This window comes from Hemiscyllium ocellatum, chromosome 14 (assembly GCF_020745735.1).
Source record: "Hemiscyllium ocellatum isolate sHemOce1 chromosome 14, sHemOce1.pat.X.cur, whole genome shotgun sequence".
In the NCBI taxonomy this organism is placed as follows: domain Eukaryota; kingdom Metazoa; phylum Chordata; class Chondrichthyes; order Orectolobiformes; family Hemiscylliidae; genus Hemiscyllium; species Hemiscyllium ocellatum.
In genome coordinates, this window is record NC_083414.1 from 16677275 (window position 1) to 16693954 (window position 16680).

A 16680-nucleotide genomic window follows, 5' to 3' on the forward strand; every position below is an offset into this window, starting at 1 on the left:
ACGACCATAACACCCAGACCCACATCCCACTCCCCCCATCCTATCTCTGTAACCCCACATTTCCCATGGCTATCCCACCTGGTCTGCATATCCCTGAACACTATGAACAATTTAGCATGGCCAGCGCATCTAACCTACACACCTTTGGACTGTGGGTGGAAAACGGAGCACCCAGAGGAGACCCACGCAGGTATGTGTGCAAACCTCAAACTGACAGTCTCCCAAGGCTGGAATCAAACCCTGTTCCTGGTTCTAGGGGGCAGAGGTGCTAACTATTGAAGCATTGTGCCACCCCCCAGACTTGTTCTGACCAATCACTAGCCTGCCTGAAGAGTAGGTGCTGAAATCAGTGCAAGAGACCCCCGTGACCACATGCAGAGTTTATAAAACTGGAAACTTTGTGGGATTTTGAATGATCTGGCACAAACCAACAAATATTTTGGAGGGGATTACACCAAAATGCAGTGGATTTTCAACTTTACCAAACTTTATCCATTTCCCTTTTCTCTCTCATCCATGAGACCAGATGCACCCCTTGAAGATATGACGGGTCAGGTCTCACTGCAGTGTCTTTTATTTGTGATGTACAATTTTGAAGCATCCAAGTGCATTGTCTGATAATTCTGCAGCTTCTATGTTGTGATTGAATCACCTTTCCCCCTTATTCCCTCAGGAATCCGTGCATATGAACAGCTCGGTCTGCGGGCTTTTGGGACACCTGGAAAATTAGCAGCTGCTCTGGCGATCACTCTCCAGAATATTGGAGGTAGGAAGTGGAAACACTGCTTTGCACATTCCACAGGATTGAGATCAAGTAATCATCTTTTAGGGGTGTTAAGATGGGGACAAAAGATATACCAACGTACATGCAGTGTGTAGAAAACTGAAATGATCTTTTATTGTCAATACAGTGCCATGTTTAGAGGCTGCAATGTTCTATTGCTTTACTGAGGAACTTTAGGAGCCAAAGTACACTTGAAAGTAACACCCTAAAATGTCAAGAGGGAACGTCTTGCTGTTGGCTGCTATACCTGTCCCAGACTGATTGAGACTGGGGATCTGTGCAATTCTGTGACCTAGAAGGCCATGAACTCTCATTTGTTCAGTACGATCAAGGTATGATCGAGTCCCTACAGTGTGCAAACAGCCCAACCCTCCAAAAAAGGATCCCATCCAAACCTAGCCCCCATAACTTCACATTTAGCATGGTCACTCCAGCTAGCCCAAACATCATGGTACAATTTAGCATGGCCAGTCCACCTAACTTGCACATCTGTGGGAGGAAACAGCACCAGAGGAAACCCACAAAGGTGGAATTAAACCTAAGTCCCTGGCATGGTGCGAACCGCTGAGTCACTCTGCCACCCCAGATCTTTGAGGACTCAGAATCGAAGGATATTATTGGGGATATTATTGAGTTGACATAAAATTCTCACTATCGAATGGACGGAGCCGGCACTGAGGGTCACCTGCACACTGAGGGTACGTGTGTTGTAAGATGATCTCAATCCTTGTTTTTATCTTTCTGTCACTGAGACATTAGTTCAGAAATCGCAAGTTTGGCACTATATTTAGTGAGAGCACTGTCTGGGAAAGCTGACCTTCCCCAGAACATTAACTCCTTAACCCAGAGAGAAAAAGGTGTTTTTTAATTTTGCCAAAGGAGTTCCTTCCACTGTGCATTGAATGACTGACCTCCAATCCTCATGTTGGCAGCTCAGAGTATACTGAGCTTTAATTCCCAATTCAGCTGCTCTTCCTTTATACCCACCGGCTGCAAAGGACTGTTTCCATAGCAGCACTGGCAAGGAACCCTCAGTCTAATGATATAATGGAAAGTCTGATTTCTTCCACAATTGATGCGATCACGTTTTCAGAAATCGCCTGTTTATCCTGTGTCTCTTTCCTCGATATTGTCATTGTGGAGAAAAATGGACATTTTCTCATTTTTTTTGTTGAAAGAAAGATTTCAACCTCTCCTCCCCCAGTCTCCATCTCGTTGAGCTCCTCTAACTGATGTGTTACAGCGTTGCAATAGACACCACACAAAGGAAGCTGCTTGGATAATAACTGCCCAGTTAAACCAACATATAGTACCTCACTGCCTTGCATTGGAATTACGTACTCATTGATTATCAGTATAGTAGACACCATAACAACTGCAACTTTAAAACTGACCTTATGTTGACTCTTTCTGATTAAATTGTGCAATGACGATTCATTGCATGTAATGATTATTTAGTGAGTAGCTTCAGCATCATAGAGCATCTGTGACTTCCTTATGTGTGCATAATTCAATTAAGTCTGCTCGCTGCAAACGTATTATTCCTTTATGTTCAAAGTGTCTCTGTCGTGCATTCCTTGTTGGTGCTGTTCTCTTTGATTAAGAGTGTGAGAATACAGCAGTGTTATCTATGAAACCAGACTCTGACAATCCCACTTGACATTCCACCATTCATAGTAGGCTGCCACTGAACAATTTGTTTTGTGTCCTGCCAATGTTCATTGATGTATCGCTCGTATAAAGCAAGTTCTAATGTTATGGGTCAGACCAGACCCCCTCAAAAATATTTTGAGAAGGTAACCTCGACCCTAACATTTCCCTATTTTAAAGGTAAGTGTAAAGTGTCTCAGATTCAATGAGACTGGTCAAAGTACTCAATATTAAGCAAAACACAATTTATGTAAACACTGTTGTTAAAATATGACCAAAAAAGAAGAATTTAGAATAAATTAACTCTATTGGAAAACTTAACAGAATAATAGATACAGTAACTCATTATTAATTAGCTGTTCCAATATAGTAACATCCCACAAAATCATCCCTTGTCAAAAAAAAATGAAGAATTCAGACTCAGATTCTCACATGCAGTTTTTTAATCCAGGAGGAAACTGACATCAACAGAAAATTCAGAGAGTAGCAGCCAAGAGACTGACACTGAAGCTTCCAAGGCTTTTAAGACCCCAAAGACTTCTGTTTAATTCTAAACTGAAAAGCTAAACAAAATGTCGAAAGCCTGATCTATGAGAGCAGGCCACACCCAGGCTGCTACCATTGTTTCAACTTCAAAAACCTATCCCCCATCTCAAGGCAGCATAAGCTGTTTACTTTCTTAGAGACAGCCTTTTCCTTGCAACCTCTCTTCAAATAAAAACCAAGACAATATAAGCTCTTAAAGTGACAGCATCGTCACACTAATAGCATGCATACATTTTAGCCAGCTCGGTAAATTAGGGATCTTTCCCAATGGCAATGCCACTGTTCTGGCACAGTTACTGAGCATGCTCAGGCTTTATTTCCTGAAACAAGCTATCACATTCTCACTTCCCACTCTGACCTCCACCTCAATGTCACTGACCCTCCATCCCTGTCCTCCCCACTTGCTACTTTCTTCATGTAAAAAATGAGGTCTGCAGATGCTGGAGATCACAGCTGCAAATGTGTTGCTGGTCAAAGCACAGCAGGCCAGGCAGCATCTCAGGAATAGAGAATTCGACGTTTCGAGCATAAGCCCTTTTATTCCTGATGAAGGGCTTATGCTCGAAATGTCGAATTCTCTATTCCTGAGATGCTGCCTGGCCTGCTGTGCTTTGACCAGCAACACATTTGCAGCTACTTTCTTCATGCTCTCTGCTTCCCTCTGCCACTCCCTCCCACTCTCTGCTTCCCTCTCCCAAACCTTTGCTGTATGTGAGGGCATTGAGAAAGGGCGAGTGACTGGGAGGTGTCGAGAGTGAAGATTGCAGGTAAGGAGACAGTGTGCTAGAAAGCAGTGAGAGGGAGAACATAGAGGGCACATGATGAGAGGTGGGCTGGACAAGTACAGAGTGAGCCTAAGAGTCGGGTATTCTACGGGGAAGGGGTGAGTAGGAAGGGTCAGTGGATGGGAGAGGTGACAAACCAGAGTGTTGGAGAGGGACAGGGAGAGTAGGGTAGGGTGTCAGGAGATGCAAGTGAATGGGGGGGGGGGGAGGTGTGGGGGGGAGCAGAAACAAGCTTAAAGAATGCTGGAGACCAAGAGCCAGTTGAAAAACAATTGTGTGGTCAAGGGTTGGAGGGCAAAGCAGCTGTTGGAGCCACACACACTACAATTCCCAGCTACTGACCGTTCTGGTGCCCATGGAGCACAGCAGGAGTGAGGTCACCTCCATTTAGCAGACGGCCTTTCCACATGGTGTGAGGTTGGTCCCCACATGAGCACAATGCTGGTGGCACCATACAATGATGTTACCCAGCTGCCCGGTGGCAGCCTCACCATATTCTGTCTCACTATAGATAAAGTGCTTCAAAAGGACCCAGGTCCCTGTGATTTCACTGTCCCCTGTGGTTTGACTGTCTGCTGTGCCTCCCAGCCTCCTTTCTAGATCTAGAATCTTCAGAGAACTAGATCTTAAGATGAAGAGATGTCCATTGCCATGGTTCATTGTCGGGATCTGAGCAGAAAGTTCACTCTAATGCCTTTTGTCTGCTTTCAGCCATGTCCAGTTATCTCTACATCGTGAAGTATGAACTTCCCCTGGTGATACAGGCCTTTCTGAACATTGAGGAGAAAACTGGGTGAGTTGAAGCTCCTGAAACCTGGAAAGGGGTGGAATGAATATTCAGGGCATGGTCTTAATTTCCTTGGGACTTCTCCTGTTCCTGACTCATTACTTCCAATCAGTGAAGCAGAAATCCCTTTCTCTGCAACTGGAGAATCCTGCTTACTGCTTTCCTCATGCTGTCCACTTCCCTCTCCCAGATCCTCGCTATGCATGAGGGCATTGAGAAAGGGCGACCCAGTGAGTGAGTGGGTGAGGCTACGAGTGGGAGCAGCTGGGAGATGACCCCAAGGAGAACAGGAGAAGACCTCAGGAAAATTATATCATTTGGTTTTCTGTTCAGCTCTAGAATATTCAAAGTATTAGAACAAGAACAAAGCGAATGCCAAAAACAATTATGACTAAAATTAATGAGAGAACTTCAACACTGCTTCAGTTGAGAATCCCAGTTTTTGTATCAAATCTGAATGTTTCCTGGACAGTATTGTATGTCTAACATGTCCAGCTTTCTTGCTCTGATCCATTAAGGAAATCCATCCAACAAAAGCTTCATATTCCATTTGGAGACTTCCCTAAAGGATCCTGGGTGTGCCAATTTGAGACCTACTGAATACAATGGAAATTAAATCAGGTGTGGGACTGATACCCCTTTCTCATGGTGTTCTTGGGGTACTCAGTAAAGAATATCTTATTCGCATTGGGAAAACTAATCACAAAAGTCTGCACCCGTTACATCCAGGAGAGTGTGGAACTGCAGCTATCCAACTGAGAAGACCAAACTGTGGATCTACCAAGCCTGTGTCTTCAGCACTCTCTTCTACAGTGGTGAGACCTGGATAACACCTAATCAGCAGGAGAAAAGATTTAAATAGTTTCCACCTTCACTGTCTAAGGTGTACCCCCGACATCTCTGCCTTGGGCAAGGTCACCCCTCAGATCTTGGAAGCATGCTAATCCTGTCAATGTATGCTTGTTGGTAAACCAATAATGTCTGTACTGGCTCAGCTATGTTCACAAGATATGTGTAATGAACTGGCCACTGGGCCCACAACCTTCTGGGTGTCAATAACTCCGCAGTTAAAAGACCTGCAAGCATGATGTGAAGATGGCAGGTATTGGGATTAGAATGGTTGAAAATGTGTGGCTGGTTAAAGCACAGCAGGTTAGGCAGCATCCAAGGAATAGGAAATTCGATGTTTCGGGCCAGAGCCCTTCATCAGGAATGAGGAGAGTGTGCCAGGCAGGCTAAGATAAAAGGTAGGGAGGAGGGACGATGAGGATGTGATAGGTGGAAGGAGGTCAAGGTGAGGGTGATAGGCCGGAGTGGGGTGGGGGTGGAGAGATCAGGAAGAAGATTGCAGGTTAGGAGGGCGGTGCTGAGTTGAGGGAACCAACTGAGACAAGGTGGGGGAAGGGGATTAGAATGGTTGAGTGGTTGTTTTAGATGCAATGAGCCAAAGTGCTTTTGTCAGTGCTATAGACCTCTATGACACTGAGAACTGGGAAAAAGTTACTGATGGCTGTGACCTCTGACTCAGTCTTTGGAAAAGTGTTGGAAAAGCAAGCAGGAATGACAAACTCGCTGGCTGAGGAGAAGAGAAAACCAAGGCCAAAGAATCTTGCATCTTCTCCATCCACTCTCTTCCTCCACAGCAAATGCAGTGGACACTGTCGCATGGGTCTCTCCTGCCACACTGGGCTGTATTTAACAGGGTTGGCAGCCACGATGCAGCAAGATGAGAGACTTGAAAGATTTGAACACGATCAAAAGGCTTTCTCTTTATGTAGCTCCGTGATTTAATTTGAGATGTGTTTTCTGACTCAGCAGCATCATGGGCCTCAGTTGTTGTTCTAGCTGTGGTACGTCATAGACTTGGTTGTTTGAAGGAGTGACATATCGTTCCTAAGGCTAAAGTGGTCAAAGGGTATGGTGAGAAATTGGAAACACAGCACTGAGTTGGATGATCAGCCATGATCACACTGAGTGGCAGAACAGGCTCGAGGGGCTGAACAGCCTACTCCTGAATCTATTCTCCACATATCTATGAGGCCTTCTTGCCTTGCCCCAGGGTTGAGGAATGGCACTGCTCAAGCCATATGTAGACCAATTGGTTCTAGCCAATGAACCAAGATGTCTGTGCTCATTTGCAAGCTGTAGCTATTTGCCTATCGGGGGGGAATCTAAAGAGCTGGGTCTTAACCCTTACCCAGTGCAGACAAGGGCAAGGCAGACTTGGGAGGGCCTCCTTCACTAGGGACGCAAAACCTAACTTCAATTTAAATGGCTATGGGGTAACAGTGAGAGCATGCAGATTAGTCCTTCACAATAAACTCACCTGGGCTTCATACTCATAATTGTTCACTAACCCAGCCAGCTTTGTCCCCCAAAACACCCCCTAATTTCTGCATTGAGTTAAAATTTAATTTCTGAAGCCATATCTCACATGGAGATCAGTGTTTGTAAAATCAAAGTGTCAACCACTTTGACGACTCGTTCCATTGATTTTTTTTGTGTGAAGATTTGCCATCTTGTGTTGCAATGCATCATTATTAACCATTACATAATTTCATAATGGATATCAGACATTAGGTCGGTGGGATTTGTATGGGCTGGGTTTCGTATTCTCTTGATATAACGTTGGCAGAAGATCAAAGTAAACCTGTGGGAGTGTGAGCTGGAGATCAGAGAAAGCCTGTGGATATTTCTGCCAGGAGCTATGAACCAAATGGAAAAAATGTATTGCTTATTGTCACTCATTTACTATTGAGAGATAATGGCTCTGGAAGAGAGTGGGGACAGATTTACTGTCTGTCCTTCAAGATGGACATTGGATAATGGTGTAAGAGGGACTGAAAGGAACAGGAGATAGACCCATATTTTTATTCACTCTTAATCAGAATTATTATTGTGCTAAAAATATGAGTTTGTATTTCAACAGGAAAGTAATTGCTCAATGAACGACCATACAATATTTTTGTTTAATCAGCAAGGTGAAGGTTAGAAGCTGCAAATTATCCAGAGATTACCATTTACTCAGCGGGGGTAACGATCATTTGCTGTGCAACTGTTTCATCAGGTAGTCACCATGTGGCTTTTCAGTGCAGCAGATATTATGAAAATTAGAGGATCTTCCCCACGGGGGCTCAGGACCTCTCTGTCAGGGTCAAATAAGGAGGGTCATAACCCCTTACTCTTGGGCAATTGTCTGTATTGGGTTTTCGCCTTCTCCCCCTGTGTAGGGGACTGCCACTCAGTTGTGGTCTTCTCAAATTGACGAATTAGTGGCTGCAATGCGGGTTTGCCATCAATGGCGGGCAAGTAGTCAAAACTGGAAGCCAATACGAAGTCCAGGAGCAGAATGTTACTTGAAAAAGTAACATTCACACTACACAAATACCAGGGAAGGACCATCTCCGACAAGAGAGCTTGTAACCATCATCCCTTGGCATTCAATGGTGTTACCACCAAATCTCCCACTGTCAACATAATGGGAATATCACGCGAAGGGGAGATTGGTGGTGGAATGGTAATGCTCTGAAACAATCCTCCCATAGCAGCAGAAATTTAACTTGGATTAATAAGCAGTACTGAATCCTTACTGCGTGCAAACCCAACACAGACAATTGCCCAAGGATGGAATCGAACCCAGGTCCCTGCAGCTGTGAGGCAGCAGTGCTAACCACTGCTACAATATAAAACCAGTTTTACTGATGATGACCATGACAACTATCACTGATCATCATAAAAACCCATTGGGCTTGCTGATGTCCTTTAGGGAAGGAAATCTGCCATCTGTTCCTGGTGTGGCCTATATGTGACTCCAGACCCACAGCAATGTGGTTGACTTTTTGCTCTCTGCTGTAATGGTTCGAGCAAGCATCTCAGTTCAAGGTGAGCAATGGACGATGGACAACAAATGTTGGCTTTATCATCGACACCCACACACCTTGGAAGAATAAAGGCAGAGAAGGTCTGGACCAGCCACACTCTGGGAACTCTGGGAACTCTGGCACAAGTAACTAATCTTCTTACTCCTGAAAACCTATCTGCCATCTACAAAGCACAGGTCAGAAGTGTATTGGAATATGTTGGAACTTGCCTGGACGAGGCAAGGTGAGGATTGCTTGCTATGTTACTATAGGGAACTGCTGTTTATTCAGCAGGAATAAGGGTTATGTTCTGGGCAACTCCTGACTTCATGTCTATTCAACAGCTATTAAGGTTATGCACAGTGTAACCATGTGGAGTTTTTGTTTATTCACCAGGGTAGAGATTAAGTCAAATGTCACAGCAGTTGTATTTGTAGAATGATGATTTCCTGTTGATTCAGCACGTTAGCAGTTAAAGGTAAATTGTTGGTAGCAGGAGTTGTTTTGGAGTTTCACCTTATTTACCAATGCGCAGGTTAAGAAAATTAAATATTAAACCAGGGTGCAAAACAAGGCCCGTACCTGTGCAAGTGCTGAAACGGGGCTGTTCTAAATGTTTGTTAGTTGACTAGCTGTTCACAAAAAATGGCACAACTCCCAGTAAGGCCTTGACAGTGAAGAGAATTAGGCAGCTGCAGGGATGTATAGGCTGTTCGCTCCCTGATCTATAAAGGGACTGTTCGAGCTGTCACTGGCTGTGGTGACTGGAAATTTTATTAAGGCCAGGGGTTCCTCTGGTGCAATCATGAAGTGCCATGCCACGCCAGGTTTCATAAAGAGTGGGGTTTTTTTTCCCAGTCAGTGTTTCGTTTGCTTTTCCATTCGCCCTTCAACGTCACTGCCAAGGCCAACATTTGTTGCTGATCCTAATTACCCTGGAGAAGATGATGCCGAACTGTTGAAGCAAGTGCAATCTCAGCAATGTTTGCATCAGCCACCCCAGGAGGTGGTGTGATTGCTGGTTAAACATGGTACATAAACAGGATTACAGGCCTCAATATTAACAAACAGGAATACATTCACTCACAGCCATTCCATTATGGCCCCGTTTAGAGTAGACAAGAATTATCAAGGTAAAAACAATGACTGCAGATGCTGGAAACCAGAGTTTAGATTAGAGTGGTGCTGGAAAAGCACAGCAGTTCAGGCAGCATCCGAGGAGCAGGAAAATCAACGTTTCGGACAAAAGCCCTTCATCAGGAATACAGGCAGAGTGCCTGAAGAGCAGAGAGATAAATGAGAGGAGGGTGCAAGTGGGGAGAAAGCAAGAATTATTAAGGGGCTGTTAGCAAGAAAGCAAGAATTATCAAGGGGTTAGTAGTGAACAACCAGACAAAGGATGAATAAATAGTCAGGCCAAATAGACCGATCACTTGGCTTTTGAATCATGCATTCTGTAGTGGCATGACTAAATAGAGAATTGGACATGAAGAAGGAAATTCAGAATCATAGAATCCTGACAGCATGGAAGCAGGCCATTTGGACCACAGAGTCCACAACCACCCTCTGAAGAGCTTCCCATCCAGCCCCATCCCTTACTCTCTCTCTGCAGTCCTGCATTTCCCATGCTAATCCATTCAGCCTACACATCCCTGGACACTATGGGAAATTTACCATGGCTAATCTACCTAACATCTTTGGACTGTGGGAGGAAACCCACGCAGGAAAGAACACGCAAACCCCACACAGTCACCAGAGGGTGGGATCAAACCTGGGTCCCTGGTGCTGTGAGGCAGCAGTGCTAACCACTGAACCATCGTGTCACCCACTTTTTGTTGTGCAAAGAGACTGGAGCTAATGGGATTATTCTCATTACAACAACCAGAACTTACATTTATATAGCATCTTTAACACAACGAAGCACCCCAAGACTTCACAGAAGTGTTATAAAAGGAAGTGTGAAATCATGCCACATAAGGAAATATTATATTAAGTGACCCAAAAGCTTGGTCAAAGAGGGAGGGTCTTGACAAGTGTTTGAAAGGATGAGAGTGAGGTTAAGAGGCAAGGAGTGTTCAGGAGGGAATAACAGAGCTAGGCAACTGAAGATATAGTCTGAACAAAAGGCCAGAGTTCAAAGCATGGGCGTTTAAGAAATTTGATGGAGATGTTCAAAATTATGAGAGGCTTTAATGGAGAGCATGGGGGAAATTATTTTCAATAGCATGTGGTTTAGTAACCAGAGGGCACAGATTTGCAAAATTTGACAAAAAAGATTTACAGGAGATGAAATCAATTTGTTTGCTTTCGATGAATGATTATAATGTGAAATTTACTGCTGGACAAGATCTGGGAGCAGATTTAACTAGAAATTCTGACAGAGGTGAGGAAAAGTAGGGGAGTGGAACTAATTGACAGATCTTTCAGACACAGGCATGATCTTAATTTTGGAGGAAGCTGCCACCAAAACAACAAAAATTAAGCTAAAATATTTGTGTAAAAATTTCAGCTTAAAACAGGATTTAAAATAGATTATAAAAATCACACAGTAAGAAGGTATCATTGATTTGTGCAAATCATTGAATCATCGATGGAGATGCAGTCCAACAAGAAGCCATTTGGCCCATCTGTGCCTTTGGTAGACCTATCCATTAATGATCCTGCTTTTTCTGCAAACCCCTGAAATATTTCAAGGATTCAAGTGTTTCTTTAGTTCTCTTTTGTAAGTTACTAGTGCAACTGCTTCCAATACCCCTTCAGGCAGTTTATTCCAGGTCACAACAGCTTGTTACTAAAAAGGCTTACTCTTGCTATAACTGGCTCTTTCATTGGTCTCTTTAAATCTGTGCCATCTGGTTATCTACTTCCTGAAGCAATAAATCCTGGTCTAGATTAGATTCCCTAGAGTGTGAAAACATGCCCTTCAGCCCAACAAGTCCACACTGACCCCCTGAATAGTACCCCACCCAAACCCATTTCCCCTCTGACTAATGCACCTAATGCTATGGGCAATTTAGCATAGCCAATTCGGACTGTGGGAGCAACCAGATGAAACCCACGCAGACACAGGGAGAATATGTAAACTCCACACAGACAATCACCCAAGGTTGGGATTGAACCCAGGTCCCTGGCGCTGTGAGGCAGCAGTGCTAACCATTCAGCTACCATGCCACCTCATTCTACTTTACTAACGTCATTATTGACTTTGAACATCTTTCTGAAATCTCCTCTTAACACTCTCTGCTCTCAGAAAAACACCAGTCTTTACATCAATTTGAAGTTTCACATCCCTAATACAGTTCTACCATTGTACCATCTCGAAGACCTTGACACTTTTCCTAAAACTTGATGCCCAGAATTATTCACAGTATTCTGGCTGCGACCTTATTAATATCGTATACAGGGGAAACAAAACTCCACTGCTTTTGCACTCTATTCTGCAATTAATAAATCCAGAAACCCAAACAAGGCATTAATAAATTTTTCAATTTGTTCAGCCAATTTGTATGCCTCCCACCCAACTTCCCATCTCTTTGTTCACATGTCCCTTTTAAATTCCAGCATTGTATTGATAGTGCCTTATCTTGATCTCCACACAAAAATCCTTTGAATTTTATCTGCCATTTATTAGCCCATTCCCCCAATGTTATCCTGACATCTGTTACTATTTTAATCATTGTTAACTACATTTTTGTGTGGTTCTGTGCCTTCTGCAAACTTTGAAATTATGTCCTGTATACCCAATTCCAGATTTTTATCTCTAATAGACTCCTCACTCACAGTGTTAGGCTGATTGAATTTGAATTCCTACAGTGTGGAAACATGCCCTTCAGCCCAACAAGTCCACACCGACCCTCCAAAGAGTAACCCACCCAGACTTGACACATTTACACTTGACTAATAACCTACACTATGGGCAATTTCCCACGGCAAAGTCACCCGACCTGCTCATCTTTGGATTGTGGGAGGAAACTGGGGAGAATGCGTAAACTCCACATAGACAGTCACCCGAGGCTGGAATCAAACCCAGATCCCTGAAGCTGAGAGGCAGCAGTGCTAACCACTGAGCCACTGTGCCGTCCAATTGGTCTGTTGACGTTGGGTTTGTTGTTCTTCCCTTGCTAAAACAGGATTGATACAGTCTTACAGAGACAGAAATATCAATAAACTGATGAGGGGATTGTGAGGGAGGGAGTTACAATTGATGCCACTGATCGATGCTTTTCACAGAAAGACAGTTGAAATTGTGGAGTCTCATCGGCAAGGCTATGAATCAGTCTTTCTTTGAGGTACGTTTAAGATCTTGATGCTTTTGCAAGGAAGCTGCATTGCATTTCCAAGTTTTTTTCTTTTAAATTTATTTTTTTCTGCTCCATCACATCCTCAGAGGTTTTCCATGGCTGATGAAGAAACAATTAAAGATTCAGGACCTCTGTAATGACAAGAACTGTACTTCATGTCAAAGCTGTTCATTAAGTGCCACACTGTATCTTAGATCTAAAGTAGATGCTTAAAGAGGTCCCAGTGTAATTCATCGATTTATTTTGTGCATCATTGGCTCATCATTCTGTTTTCCATAGAAGATGCATCAAGTTTATTTTGCAGAGTGCATAGTTGAAACCTTTTAAAGTAATCTGGTAATGCATGAGATGAATGTAGTCTGTGCTAGTAGTGAAAAGGTTAAGAGGTTAGCATGGCTTGGCTGCAGATTTCCATTACATTCCCACCTCTATTCTGAGGTAACAGCTTTTGACTATAAAACGGACCGTGTGTAACATAGTTACGAAGCTTAGGCCAAAGATTGCTACTACTGCTTCAGCCAAAGTGAAACACTGGCTTCTTTCAAGCAAAATGGAATCAGCAATGGGAGTGCTATTGGTGCCTCAGTTTGCCCTATGTCCAGGACAAGGCTCAATGAAATCACTTGAAGAAAACAAAGTGGAATTGGAACACTGGTTGGCATCCTACTGATAGAATGTAAAGGCCAACACTTAAAAAAATACTGAAGCTTTGTTTAAGATATTCGTACAAAACAGAGGCTTTGGGTTAACATTGAGAGGCAGTGACTGTCCGCAGAGGTATGTCTCAGTACATTTTGCCTCTGGAATGTTACATAATTCGACACAATTTTCAAAATACACAGAAAATGGACTCAATGTTCCTCAGCCTGACACGACCACATATTTACTGCTGCCAATAAAAGTTTTCAAAGGCAAGGTTGGCATTCATCGCCTCTCCCTTTCAAAATTGATTCCACGGGACGTGGGCATCGCTGGCTAAGCCAGCATTTATTGTCCATCCCTAATTGCTATGGAGAAGGTGAAGCAAGCTGCCTTCTTGAAATGCTGCTATCCTTGGGGTGCAGGGACATAATGCTGTTGGGGAAGGTGTTCCAAGACCGTGACTCCACAACCGTGAAGGAATGGTGGTAAGTCAGGATGGTGAGTGTCTTGGAGGCGAAGGTAGTTTTCCCATGCATCCACTGCCCTCGTCTCTCGGAGATAGAAGATCTGGGTTTGGAAGGTGCTGTCAAAGAAGACAGGGAGAACATCTCTAGTGTACCTTGCAGCTGGTACATACTAATCCCAACCTACATTCCTGGTGAACTGAGTAAGTTGTGAAAGTGGTGGATGGGTGTCAATCACATAGGATGCCGGATAGTATTGGGTTTCTTGAGTGTCATGGGACCTGAACCCAAGTAGAGAGTATTCCATCAGACTCCTGATCTGTGCCTTGATGATGAACAGACTTAGGAGAGACTGGAGATGAGTTACTCACTACAAGGTCTTTTGCCTCTAACCTGCTATTGTAAGAACAGTATTTAATAGACTAGTCCAGTTCAGTTTCTGGTCAATACTGAAGCCCTGGGATATTTATAGTGGATATTCAGTGATAGTAATGCTATTGAACATTAAGGGACAATGGTTAGATTCTCTCTTGTTAGGGATGGTCATTGCCTAGCACTTGAGTGCTGAGAATGTTACTTGCAATTTAACAACCCAGCCTGGATGCTGTCTGCATCTTCTTGCATATGAATGTGGACTGCTTTGGTATTTAAGAAGTCATAAATGGTGCTGAACATTGTACAATCATCAGTGAGCTTCCCTCTCCCCACCCACTCACCCCCCTCACCCCCTTACCCCCTTCTAACCTAGCAATTCAGGGAAGATCATTGAAGATGGTTAAACTTAAGACTTGACTCTTCACTTTTAGGGACCCTTGTGTGGTGCAAAGGTAGAGTCTCTACCCCTGAACTGTGCAGTCTGGGTTCATGTCCACCTGCTGCAGAAGTGTGTAGTAACATCTTTGAACAGGTTGGTTAGAAAAATAAGTTTTTTAAAAAATTACTCTGAGAAACTAGGGAGGGACCTCTTTGGCACTATGGTATTGCCCCTATCTCTGAACCAGAAGGTCTTTTTTCAAATCTGCCTTGCTCCAGTGGTGTGCCATGATATATCTGAAAAAATTCACTAAAAATAATTATCCTGAGGAGCTAGGGCTCTGTGGTGATGCACTGGTAATGACCCTAACTCTGGGTTAGGAGGTCTGTGTTCAAATCTCACCTGATCCAGAGGCATTTGTGATAACATCTCTGAACTGGTTGCTTTAAAAAATATCCAGTCTGAGGAACCAACACAGCAATGTTTGGAGATGAAGGTGATTGAGCTCCAACAACCACTGAGTGGTGGTGGCTAATTATCTTGAATCTCTGGTTTGATTCATCTGAGTGGCTTGTTAGACCGTTTCGGAGGGCAGGAAACAGGAAACAAGTTTAAATAACTAGCTAACAGACTTATTGTCACAACATCTGTGTATTCATCAAATGGTTTCACAACAGGCAGAGCAAAATGAGGTAAGCGTCAAACCAGGCTAACTGCACTTAACGGCTTGCCTCCATGTTGTAAACTCTATGTGTTGCTGCACCTTAGAATCCGTGATGGAAATATTTAGACATCAATCTTATATACCAAATACCCCATCCTGGTGCGGAGTTGGAGCTCCTGTTGAATGAGTCATGTTGATACACAGTTAGAGGAGTGAAAGTTGGATTTAATTTCATCTTTTGGGATGTGAGTTTTGCAGGTATGTGAACGCAATCCTGTTCAAAACCTTATTGTCTCAACATGAATTTACCTCCTCATCCCTTCCACTCTTTCCAATCTGATCTGTACCAAGACCCTCGGCCTGTCACCTTGCCTGAGAACAAAAGCACAGCCCCACTTGACATGGTACGAAAGCAAGATGTTAACCTGTCTGAAGCCTGTCCATTAGCACAGAGTTAAAAATCCAGCCCAGTGTGTTCTAAACAGTTTATCGCTGGGGAAGAAATACTGGGAAAAGTGTGTGAGTTTCTTTCTGATACACTTTTGCTAATCATCTCTGTGACCAGGCAAGATGCCAGGCAGGAAATGGACACTCATGCTGATGCAAAGGCAAAGCATAGAAATGAGGGAAAAGGTGGGGACAATGGTAAGCAGCTGGACCAGTCTTTACAAAGTTATTGTAAGCTGCACAATGCCAGCTTCCTATAAAATCCTGTAAACTTGCACACTGTTGACACCTGAAGTGTGTGACTCATAGGTTCAATCCCCATTGAGTTTCATTTCAATCTCCAGCAGACCACTTTCCTTCAGCTCAGTTGCATCAGAGCTGGGAATGAAACCATGTAATCCACTTAACCTGGGTGGCCAAGTCCACAACCACTGGAACCTGGCACTTGGGAATGGCTGCTGATCTTTGAGAGAGCTCATTCAGACCTGCAGAATGGAAAATCACTGGGTGCTGAACTGTAACATGGCAACCAGGACTGATCCAGTATTCGAGCTTTCTGACAGTGCTGCCTGTTAAGGTCAGTACATGTGTAGTACCTTTCTATGTCAAAAGATCTTCAAAATGCTTCATTCCATTAATTGCTTCCTTCAAATTGCATTCAAAGTTGCTTTGTTGATAAACAAGACGTGAAAGTGTTAGTGCAGTATCTACTGTTTTCTAACATCTGTGCTGCTCATTGGAAGCAAATTCCCAGAAGAGTTCTTAAATAGGCATTGGACTGTAATTAGTATATGCCTGCTTTAGGCGGCTGTGTGTCATGCCTCAAAACTGGCCCCAACCAATTTAGTCAGTCCACGTGATAATATATATTTGGCACAGACTGTCCCACTCCTAAATTTGTCAGTGCCTCTTTATTTAGTTAGTAAATGCTGCATGTCAATTTCTAACTCCATAAGTCCAAAATTAGTTGCAAATTAAATACAATTAGATTTTTGA

The 16680-nt window shown here is 43.5% G+C and overlaps 1 protein-coding gene across 2 annotated transcripts in view; it reads left to right on the top strand.

Moving 5' to 3' along the window:
• Window positions 1–16680, top strand: part of LOC132822265 (sodium-coupled neutral amino acid transporter 3-like) — a 135328-nt gene that overhangs the window by 67630 nt on the left and 51018 nt on the right. For both annotated transcript variants that reach the window (XM_060835411.1, XM_060835412.1), the window contains exons 6-7: window positions 674–766; window positions 4477–4558. In XM_060835411.1, the coding sequence (XP_060691394.1) occupies window positions 674–766; window positions 4477–4558 (175 nt within the window). The remainder of the gene's footprint in view (window positions 1–673; window positions 767–4476; window positions 4559–16680) is intronic.